Source organism: Felis catus, chromosome D2 (assembly GCF_018350175.1).
Source record: "Felis catus isolate Fca126 chromosome D2, F.catus_Fca126_mat1.0, whole genome shotgun sequence".
Classification (NCBI taxonomy): Eukaryota; Metazoa; Chordata; class Mammalia; order Carnivora; family Felidae; genus Felis; species Felis catus.
The window spans coordinates 29,208,964-29,221,412 of NC_058378.1; the positions used below are offsets into that span (position 1 = coordinate 29,208,964).

At 36.9% G+C, this 12,449-nt stretch overlaps 1 protein-coding gene across 13 annotated transcripts in view; it reads right to left on the reverse strand.

Moving 5' to 3' along the window:
* HERC4 (HECT and RLD domain containing E3 ubiquitin protein ligase 4) overlaps positions 1-12,449 on the reverse strand; it is a 138,022-nt gene that overhangs the window by 62,854 nt on the left and 62,719 nt on the right. For all 13 annotated transcript variants that reach the window (XM_011287366.3, XM_011287365.3, XM_045040046.1 and 10 more), the window contains one exon: positions 11,832-11,992. In XM_011287366.3, the coding sequence (XP_011285668.1) occupies positions 11,832-11,992 (161 nt within the window). The remainder of the gene's footprint in view (positions 1-11,831; positions 11,993-12,449) is intronic.

The following is a 12,449-nucleotide window of genomic DNA, read 5'->3' on the forward strand; positions in this document are numbered from 1 at the left end:
AATCCCAAGCATGCTCCGTGCTGTCAGTGCAGAGCCCCAAGTGCGGCTCAGTCTCACAAAGTGTGAGATCATGACTTGAGTTGAAATCAACAGTCAGACGCTTAGCCAAATGAGCCACCCAGGTGCCCCTATTTATTCTTATTAATGTTTGTCTTATTTATTTATTAGGTACCTTACTGTTTTCTTCACCAATATGTATAAACACTTTGGATATTCAGGTTAATTAATCTTAGGGTGTATTTGCTACAGCCATTTTTCTTATTTAATTTTGACTCATAGAAGATTTCTTTTTCCATTTAATCAAATGTATTTAAATCTCATCCTTTATGAAGACTTTCACTGCCATATGCTGAGAAAGCCTTCCCCATGTTCATGTGTTTTGTCTTTTTAAGTAATCTCTACACCCAACCTGGGATTTGAACTTACAACACCGATATCAAGAGTCACATGTTCTTCCAACTGAGGCAGCCAGGAGTCCCAAAGCTTTCCCATGTTCAAATCAGAGAATTATTTTCTTAAGAACTTTTAAACATTTAATTCTTGAATCCTTTTATGACTTATTTTAGTGGATACTCTTAGGATCTAAACTGACTTTTTCTCTCCAATTTTCATGTGTTGAGTAATTTTTCCCTCTTCATAGATAGTGATGCCTTGTTTTGAAGTTGTGAAAAGGCACTGCCTCTTCCACCTACACCACAACTCTAAGCAATACTGACACTATTCTCTATCCCAAAAGTGTTCTCAAAGTCCTTCTCAGTATGTACCTCCAAGCACCAATACCAAGCAACCAGAGTTTGAAGTTGAAATAAAACCTATATATATGGGGATTTCTGCCACTCCCCCTGCCCCCGGACTTTCCATTAAGTAATAATGGAATGCCTGTATATACCAATAATCTGATCTGTTACAGTTTTACACAGCACATGTTATCATATCTAAGAGGGCTAGTTCATATTCTCCTTACTGTTTACAAAAGACTTTTTACATTGTCAGAGAAAATTGAGAAGACTTTGAAATAGGGCCCCCTGTCTCCCCCTACCCTTACTAAGTCCTGATTAGAGCACCCTTCAGGAATATCTCCACCTAAAAAGTATCACTGAGCTACTTACAGTTCTGTAAATTGTACTTCTATTTAGGAGCAGTACTGACAGAGATACAGCTATGCACATGCTTTTGACTTACAAGGAAAAGGAGTAGTTTTTGATATTCTCTGAACTCCTTTATACTTTTAGGACACTCAGGACCCTAAACAACTTCTCAGTACTTAAGGGGTTAAAGGCAGAAATTTTTAGTGGAGTAGAGTTTAAAATTAAGAAATATTTAAAATACTGATTCATTTAAAAATGAGCAATAATGAATGCACTACATCTTAGCAAAGATAACATTTTAGTATTAATATGAAAGTCATTTTGAATTCATGGACCCTCTTCAGACAACACGACCTATCCTGAAGCAAGTCAGTTTGTTCCAGAATACGAAAGAGCATAACCAAAGACAATGTGACAAGTGAATTTTATTTGCTTGCTTACTCTGAAAGAAGCTATAAAATGTGTTAATGTCTTAGCAAATTGCACTCAATATTGAAGTGTGTGCTCCCATGGTTTACTGTCTTCCTTCACCTATAATATAAAATGTTATTCTTTACTTCTTGTGAATCTGCTAGACAGCAAAAATTCTTTGTCTTATTAGAACAGTTTGCAAGCACTGGGCGTTGTATGGAAACCAATTTAACAATAAATTTCATATACTGGAAAAAAAAAAGAATAGTTCTCAATACTTTATGTTGCTTTAATTGTCTTTCATTATTTAAGGGGGAAAAAAGTTCCTCAGTTTTGAAAGAGCTAATAAACATTTCCAATTTCATTACCCCCCACAATTTACTCTGAAATCTTTGTCACTATGAGTAACCAAGTATTGTTTGTAATATCAATAATTATATCTTAATAAAGTGTTCAAGTCCTCTCATAATTTCTTTGATTTTTGCCTTCCTGTTATGGGTTCAATTATTTCCTTCAAAGTTCATATGTTGAAGTCCTAACCCCCAGTAACTCAGATATAGCTGTATTCAGAGAAAGGGTCTTTGAAGAAATGATCAAGGTAAAATGAGGCTGTTAGGGAAGGACCCTAATCCAATATACCTGAAGTCCTTAAAATAAAAAGAAGAGACATCAGTGATGCACACACACAGAGAAAAGGCCATTAAGGACACAGCAAAAAGGCAGACTTTGCTAGCCAAGGAGAGAGGCCTCAGAAGAAACCCAAAGTGCTGACATGACACCTTGATCATGGACTTCTAGCCTCCAAAACTGTTGAGAAAATAAATTTGTTGTCTAAGCCATCCAGTCTGTAGTATTTTTTATGGCAGCTCTTGCAAACTAACATAATTCACAAAATCACATCCTAAACATGGAAAACTCAAACTTGCAAGATAACTTTTACATATTAGTGAAAATAACTTTGAGAATTCCCAGAGAGGCCTTGGAGAATCACAAAAGTTTGTTCTTTTATATAAGAAGAGATGCTAGAAATAATTAGGTTTCTTTAAAGTGTTACTATTTAAGAAATTAGAAAAGACACCCAATCTTCCCTAAGTTAAATTTATATGGTAAAATGTAATTAAATATAAATATTTCAAAAGTTGTTTGTCTTATAAGAAGTCCCTGGAGATTTGTCAGTATCTTTGCTTTCCATATGTTTACATGGAAATATGTTTATATATGAAGGGCATCTGGGTGGTTCAGTCGGTTAAGCATCCAACTTCGGCTCAGGTCATGACCTCGTGGTTCAGGAATTCAAGCTGTGAGTTGGGCTCTGTGTTGACAGCTCAGAGCCTAGAGCCCACTTCAGATTCTGTGTCTTTCTCTCTCTCTGCCCCTCCCCTGCTCACACTCTGTCTCTCTCTCTCAAAAATAAACATTAAAAACAAACAAAAAAACCCCACAGATGTTTAAATATGAAGTAAAACACTATTCAAAACTCTTTTGAAATTGTTCCAGCTTTCCTGTATTTATCAAAGTTCAGGTGGTAAATCCTAATTTCAGTTATTATTTAACTGTTATTTTAAGTGTTTCATGGTATATTCTTACTGCTTTAATTCATATCTAGTATCGTCTTGTTTGCAAATGGGATGTATTTCACTTATGCACAAATTTTACAAAATATACTGATGTCTAATCTTGATTCCTGACTTACTGAATCTCTTCACTTGACATTCTTTGTTATTCTTGGTAATTAGGTCTTAGGATTATCATGCTATATCTCAACATTTTTTTTTGAAAGAGAGTGCTTGAGGGCACATGTGCACTATTGGCAGAGGGTCAGAGAGAAGAGGGAGAGATAATGACCTTAGTCTAAATCAAGTTGGACACTTAACTGACTGAAGCACCCACCCAGACGCCCCTCAACATTTTTCTTCTGTAAGAAATTATAGTCTTCCACATTTATGAATCAGATGTTAAAGGAGTCACTGACTTATTTGAGAACAAGCTTAATCGTCACCTTTAGAAACATTTTATTTAAAAAACTTCTTGGAATAATGTGTTTTGCATGTCACAGAAACAACCAAATATCCCTGTCAGCTATCTTATTCTTATACTGAACCCTCACCAGATCTTTCCATTTGACAACTATCAGCAATAAATTAGCAACACACATTTTAAGCTTCAGTCATCTATTGATAGTTTTTGTTTTACTCCGATGCTTGCCTGAAGTTTCTCCTATAAACTCTGACACGGCCAGAGTTTGTGTTTTCAAAAAAAGGACATCTCAGATGCATGCAAAAAGAACTGTACCAGCTAGATGAAGGCACTTATATTTCAAAAAATAGACACTTAGATACAGGCTTCTGAGGAGACAGTTAACTTCACAACATACCAGCGGACTGTATTAGAATTACTCCTTTTTTTTTAAAGTCTATAAGCAGTTTTATGAAACTGCAAATCCAAAATCCAACAGAACAAGAACACCTCACACTGGAATGAATGAACTGATGAAAAATTTATTGTGGTTATTTGTTTAGAATAACGTTTAATTTTGTTTTAATGTTCTGGGGTTTTTTGATATATAAGGGAACTATTTGTCTTTCTAAAGTTATCTGATTCACAAGAATTTTGTAAATTCTGCTTTGTTAAGCTGAAATGAAACATTAAAAATGGTATTTCCTTCTGCCTCACTTCAGCTTGCCAGTATCTCCCAGAAAGGAGCTTGCATCCTCATGTGGTATCTCAGTTTTTGTGGCTGCAGCCCAGGGAACACCTCTCCGTCACCTGGCTCATGGGTCTCACAGGACTGTAATCAACACAGAAAGAGTTCTTAATCAGCTACCACCCCTAGGGCATAGCAAGAGGCAACAGATGGAGACTTCCAATCTTTCTGCAAGAGTCCTATTAGCTTATCTTTGTAGGTGTAGTCTGAGAGGCAGGGTTCTAATTAAGCATAAGTCTCAAGATTCTACTTGTAAGGATACTCTCCAGAGACCTCAGAGGGAAGGCCTTACCTCTGTGCTCTCCCTCTGCCACACTCCAGAGCACCAGTATCTCCCAGAGGGGAGCTATATACACATCAGTTGCTCTGATTTTTGTGGCTGCCACCTAGTGGATGACCCTTGATTGTCTCGTTCTGGTTGACAGTGGGACTTGCATTCCTGGGAGAGGAGGTCCCATGGGCTGTAACAATCAAGAGACAGTTCTGGGCTGGCAACCCCCACTACCACCACCACCAGTGCACAGCACAAATAGCAGACTGAAATATATCTGTCTTTCTGTGAAGAAGGCTTATTTGCATGTCCTGGAGCTTCAACCTTAGGGGTAGGCTTCTGGTTTAGCATACTTCTAGTGACCTACTGAGGTGACTGATCTCTGGGGACTAAGGCTAGTGGATGCCATCTTTGCCCTGTGCCTCTGCATTACTTCAAGTCACTGTTCTTTCCTGGGAAGGAGCTTGTACCACTGTCTGGTGCCCTGATTTTCATGGTTGCTGCCCAGGGCATCCCTCTAGGATCTAGTGGCTAGTGGGACTTATGCTTGTGATCCCCAAGGAATATACGTATTTGCATACTTTAAAGTCTGCTACCTGAGAGTCTGGTTTCCAATCAGCTTGAATCTAAGTGCTGACTGAGATCCTCCCATTTGGAACACCCACTGGCCTTCACACACCCTCAATTACTGGGAGCGATTAAAAATTAAAGACTCCTTGGACAATCACAAAGGTCTGAGAGACAACCAAGAGCTAGGCAGGGTTGAACTATTTTTACAAAGCTATCATAATCAAAACAGTAAGGTATTAGCATAGAAACAGATACATAGATCAATGGAACAGTATAGAGAGGCCAGAAATAAATCCATACATATATGGTCAATTCATTTATGATAAAGGAGCCAAGAATATACAATGGGGAAAGGACAATCCTTCAATAAATGGTGTTGGAAAAACTGGACAGCCACAAGCAAAAGAATGAAATTGGACAACTATCTTACACCATACACAAAAACTAACTCAAAATGGATTAAAGACTTGAATAGAAGACATGAAATCATAAAACTCCTGGAAGAAAACATAGGCAGTAGGCCCTATGTCAAGGGTGACATCAGTCTTAGAGATGATTTTTTTGGGTTTGACACCAAAAGCAAAGACAATAAAAGCAAAAATAAACAAGTGAGACTACATCAAACCAAAAGCTTCTGCACAGCAAAGGAAACCATCAACAAAATGAAAAGGCAACCTATGGAAAGAAAATATTTGCAAATCACATATTTGAAAGGGGTTAATATCCAAAATGAATAAAGAACTCATAATCAATAGCTAAAAGACAAATAATCTGATTAAAAAATAAGCAGAGGATATGAACAGATTATTTCTCCAAGGAAGACAGACAGATGACCAAAAAGTAAACAAAAAGGTGCTTGAATCACTAATCATCAGACAAAAGCAAATCAAAACCACACTGAGATATCACCTCATACCTGTTAGACTGGCTACTATCAAAAACATAAGAAATAACAAGCACTGGTGAGAATGTGGAGTAAAGGGAGCCTTTGGGCACTGTTGGTTGGAATGTAAATTAGTGCAACCACTATAAAAAAACTTTATGAAGGTCTCTTGAAAAAGTAGAAAATAGAGGGGTGCCTGGCTAGCTCAGTCAGCCTCGACTCTTGATCCCAAAGTCATGAGTTCAAGTCCCACAGTGGGTGCAGAGCCTACTTAAACAAACAACTCAAAAAGTTAAAAATAGAACTACCATACGATCCAGTGTGGGGAAATAGGTTCAAGACTTCCTTCTGACATAAATGGGTCAGAAAAAAGCTTTGGGCGGAAAGCCGCCACCATGGGGCAAAACACCCAAAGTTAGCCAGCGAGATATTATAATGGGATCACGAGCAACTTGTTATATCACTTCAGGAAATTAATTTCCATCTGGCACTAATATACTATTGTGCTTTGATCACAAACCCCACTTGCCCCCCAGAGCCTTTGCTTCTTACACACACATGTTAACAATTACCATCTGATTGTTTTCTTCATGTTCACCACGTGTGTCAGATCTTGGGAGCTCAATAAAAGAGACAAAACCCCTGCTTGGGGCTCTGGTCTCCTCCTGGACATTAGCCTCTCTCATATCCAATTCTGCATCTGCTCTCTTGCTGGACAAGAGAGAACTCCAGACTCATAGTCTGTGACAATCCAGCAATTCCAATTCTGTGTATTTATCCAAAGAAATGAAAAAACGAACTTGAGAAGATACATATGCCCCCATGTTCACTGCAGCATTATTTATAATAGCCAAGACATGGAAGCAACCTAAGTGCCCACTGATAGATGAATGGATGAAGAAAATGTCTTTCTTTTTCTCTCTCTTTCTTTCTTTCTTTCTTTCTTTCTTTCTTTCTTTCTTTCTCTCTCCCCCACCCCACACACACAATGGAACATTATTCAGTCATAAAAAAGAAGGAAATCTTGACATTTGTTACAACAAGGATGAACCTTGAGGGTATTAGGCTAAGTGAAATAAGTCAGAGAAAGGCAAACACCCTATGATCTCACTTACTTCTATGTGGAGTCTTAAAAAAACAAAAAAGCTCATATATATATATATATAGGGAACAGATTGGTGGCTGCCAGAAGTAAGGGGGGTGGGAGGGTGGACAAAATGGGTGAAGTGCATCAAAAGATACAAATTTCCAGATATAAAATAAATAAGTCATGGAGATGTAATGTACAGCATGGTGATTATAATTAATAATAATCTATTACATATTTGAAAGTTGTTAAGAGAGTAAATCTTGCAAGTTCTGATCATAAGAAAAATAATTTTGTAGCTATGGTGAGATTTTAATTACATTTTGCAATATATACAATACTAAATCGTTATGTTTTATACCTGAAATTAATATATGTCAATTAAAAAAATTATTATCTGATTCTTGGGGTGCCTGTGTGGCTCAGTTGGTTACATGTTCATGAGTTCAAGTCCTGCATCAGACTCCATGCTAACAGTACGGAGCATGTTTGGGATTCTCTCTCCCCCATTCTCTTTCTGCCCCTCCCCACTAGTGCACTCTCTCTCTCAAAATAAGAGTTATATATATAAATACATATATATATAAATACATATATATTATATAAATATATATAATATATATGTATTTATTAAACTTTATATATTTTTGTTATATAAATACATATTATATAAATACATATATAATACATACATATATATATTTATACACACACAAACACACACACACACACACACACACACACACACACTGACCCCCAGAATTCAATGAGAATTCAAACTCTTACTAGTTCTCCTTTGTTTTAATAGTAATAGGGCGTCCGGGTGGCTCAGTCGGTTAAGCATCAGGTCATGATCTCACAGTTTATGAGTCGAGCCCTGCGTCCAGCTCTTTGCTGACAGCTCAGAGTCTGGAGCCTGCTTCGGAATCTGTGTCTCCCTCTGTCTATGTCCCTCCCCTGATCATGCTCTCTCTCTCTCTCTCTCTCTCTCTCTCTCTCTCTCTCTCTCTCAAAAATAAACAGTAATACAGTTATTTATATAGGTTCAGTAAGAATCTGTTCCCCTTATTATAGTTTGTACCTCTTTCATAATTGATTGAACAAATCAACTATGCAACCAAGTACTTATCTGAAGAACATATTTGAGAATTGGATTTTAGGTATGACAACTCATTTTAAGGAACAAAGGCTGGCTGCAGTTATGGAACCAAAGCCTATAATAAGCCAGTGAAGTAAAGGATTAAAACTTCTCAGGTTTGGGATATTGTCATGGGTTGAATTTGTCTCCTCAAAATTCACATGTTGAAGTCCTAAACCGAAGCACCTCAGGATGTGACTTGTTCAGAAACAGGATCGTTGCAGATGTAATAAGCTAAGTCAAGGTCATTCTATGTATGGTGAGCCCCTAATACAAAATGACTGATGTACTTATAAAAGGAGAAAATGTGGACACAGATCCACATGGAGAGAGAACGCCATGTGAAGATGAAGGCGGGTATCTACTACTAGCCAAGAAATGCCAAAGATTGCAGCAAACCACCACAAGTCAGGAGAGACACATGGAACACAGTCTCCTTTACAGCACTCAGAAGAAATTAACCCTGACATGTTTATCGTGGACTTCTAGCCTCCAGAACTGAGTCAATAAATTTGTGTTGTTCAAGATATCCAGTTTGTGATATTTTGTTACAGCAGCCCTAGGAAACTAATGTAGTTGTCCAAACTAATGTAGTTGTCTTTCTAAAGAAAGATCTTCCCTGGCCTATACCAAGTTCCAAGTCTGGAATATTCTGTTAACAATGTTGTTGTTTACCTGTGATCTTAAGGTCCCATTAGATAGTTTATGCTAACAATGTGATTTAGGTGGGGGCCATGGGCTTCACCTCTGGAGGGGCTGAGAAAATTAAATTCACATTTAACTAGTTTTTATCCTACACAACTTTAGTACATTACAAAATAACTATCAACCATTATATATATTATATACAATACATACATATAATTTGTGATAAAATGTACATCAAATTTACCATTTTAACTGTTTAAAATGTACAATTCAGTGGCATTAAATACATTCAAAAAGTGTAACTATCACCATTATTCATTTCCATAAAGTTTTTATCAACACCAACAGGAACTCTGCACTCATTAAACAACTCCTTGTTCTCCCCTCCCCCCAGTCCCTGGTAACCACAATTCTACTTTCTGTCTCTATACCTTTGACTGTTGTTGTAGGTACCTCATTTAAGAGGAGTCACTTGATATATTGTCCTTCTGTGTCTGGCTCTTTTGAGTGAGCATAATATTTGCAAGACTCTTCCATGTTGTAGCATGTATCAAAATTCCATTCCTTTTCATGGCTAATATTCAATTATATACATACACCACATTTTTTTCATCCATTCATCTGTTGACGGGACACCTGAGCTCTTTGTACTTTTTGTCTACAGTCAATCAACAATGTTTTGATGAAACGAAGTTGCAGCAAAACAAGTAATTTTAAAATTCCATTTCCTTTCCCATTTGAATGCAAATAATCTCAAGGTACACAGTTTCAAAGATAACAAAATGCATCCCTAAGTGACTAAACTTTACAAATACATGATTTCCTTACAATATCCATGCTGCTTCAAATTATATAATCTCTTTATTATGTTATTAACAGTGCCTTTTGGGTAAGAAACTGATATAATAAAACTAACATGCCACTAAGGACACAAGAACAGTATTACTAAAATAAATGCACGTCCTAAACCTAAGAGTAACTAGAAGAAAATGAAGCCATATACTAAATACAAAATCAAACAAAAACAAGAAAAAATAGTATGATATCCTGACCTTTGCTAAATGAAAGTGTAACTGATAGCCTTTTAGTTACTAAAAAATAAATACATAAAAAAGAATCTTCAAGGCCATTCATAAAAAGTTATGGACCTTTTCAAATATCAACCTTTACAGTATGCTCATCGCTGAATAAAATATTGAGAGACACAAGTCTTACAACTCTAAGAAAAATCCCAAAGAAAATCAGACAGATTAAATGAACAAGAACAAAATTCTGAGAAACAGTTTAGGATAGTAAAGGAAATGTATCTATTTTAAAAAAGCACATTTTACGGACACCTGGGTGGCTCAGTCGGTTAAGCATCCGACTTCAGCTCAGGTCATGATCTCACAGTTCATGAGTTCCAGCCCCGCGTCAGGCTCTGTGCTGACAGCTCGGAGCCTAGAGCCTGCTTCGGATTGTGTCTCCCTCTCTCTCTGTCCCTCCCTTGCTTGTGCTCGGTCTCTGTCTCTCTCTCTCAAAAATAAACATTAAAAAAATTAATTCAAATATTTCAAACTCTTTAGCAAATAAATTAACACCAATGAAAAAATAACCAGGTCCACTAAAAAAAATAGAAAATAAAAATAAATCAAAGACTTGGTTAAAGCCATAAGGATACAGAAGCAAATTTAAAAATCTTATATATATTTTTTAACATTTATTCATTTTTGAGAGACAAGAGTGTGAGTGGGCGAGGGGCAGAGGGAGAGGGAGGCACAGAAGTGATGCAGGCTCCAGGCTCTGAGCTGTCAGCAACAGAACCCAACACAGGGATTGAACTCACAGACCGCAAGATCATGACTTGAGCTGAAGTCAGACATTTAACTGACTGAGACACCCAGGCACCCTGCAAATTTAAAAATTTTAATACTTTTAGGGGCGCCTGGGTGGCGCAGTCGGTTAAGCGTCCGACTTCAGCCAGGTCACGATCTCGCGGTCCGGGAGTTCGAGCCCCGCGTCAGGCTCTGGGCTGATGGCTCAGAGCCTGGAGCCTGTTTCCAATTCTGTGTCTCCCTCTCTCTCTGCCCCTCCCCCCGTTCATGCTCTGCCTCTCTCTGTCCGAAAAAATAAATAAACGTTGAAAAAAAAAATTAAAAAAAAAAATTTTAATACTTTGAATAGGTAATATATTCATATGATCCAACTTTCAAAAAAACAGGAAATATTATATATTTTAAAGTCCAAAATAAATTGAAAGCAGAATCTTCAAGAGATATTTGTACACCCATGTTTATAGTGGCATGATTCACAATAGTAACAAAAGGCAGAAATAATCCAAGTGTCTATCAACAGATGAACAGATAAACAAAATGTGGTATATACGTACAATAAAATGTTATTCAGCCTTAAAAAGGAAGGAAATTCTGACACATGCTACAACATGGATAAACTTTAATGACATTATGCTAAGTTTATGAAATAGCCAGTCACAAAAAGACAAATAGTGTGATTCCACTTACATGATGTACCCAGAGTCAAGTCAAATACACAGAGACAAAATGCAGAACAGTGTCTGCCAGCTATCGGGGGGAGTAAATGCAGACTTGCTGTTTAATGAATACAGAGTTCTAATTTTGCAAGATGAAAAGAGTTCTGGAGACCGGTTGCACAACAATGTCAATGTACTGAACACTACTGAACTGTACATCTTAAATGGCTAAATTCATAAATTTTGAATGTCTATTTTGCCACAATTAAAAATAAAAAAAACACCCCTTCCCACCGGCATCTAGCCACCACCCAATTCCCACATGCCTAGCCCTCTGAAACCACTTTTACTACTTTATTTACCATGAGTTTCCTTATGCATACATAAGCAAGTACAAACAAACTAAGCAAATATGTACACTGTTCTATATCTTGCTATTTTCATTAAACAATGTATCTTACAATTCTTTCATTCAAATGCAGAAAACTTCACCATTTAAGAGCAGCATTTTAACAAATAACTTTAATGTGTATAGCAAAGCTTTAAAATAACAGAACTTACCAATATCTGGTGGACACTGCCCATTATAGGGGAACCAATTTCCTTTCACAGTGAAAGGACTTTTCCTGTTGCTTGTTGAACCAGTTCCCAGCTGCCCGTTACCACCAAGTCCAAAAGAATAGATTCGTCCTGATGAAGGAACAAAAGCAGAAGTGTGCTGCCTAGAGTAAAATGATAGAAAATCTCAGACTTAATGTTACCTTCCAAACAATTTACATTTAGAAAAGCTTAACAAATATTAACTGATGATTTTTCTTTTTAAAAATACATTAACAAAACTATTATACTTCTTAAATTGTCTGTACATAATATTAAAAGTCTTACTGTATATTCAATGAATTCTGTACCACACATGTAGGCTGCATTAACATGACCCAGAAAATTTCCACAAATGTCCAAATTTAAAAAGGCCCAGATCTATACTAGAATCCCTTATAAAAGATGATTCAGCACAAGAGGTAGCATCTAACTAGGATGTCCAAGTTAAGTTCTCCCCTTCCCTTCCCTGTTAGAACTCTGCTAAATGAAAGTGTAACTGATAGCCTGAAGCTTTTCTATGAGGGTCCACTACCAGGGCACCAATCAAAAATTTTACAATAAGAAACAGGCAAGTAATCC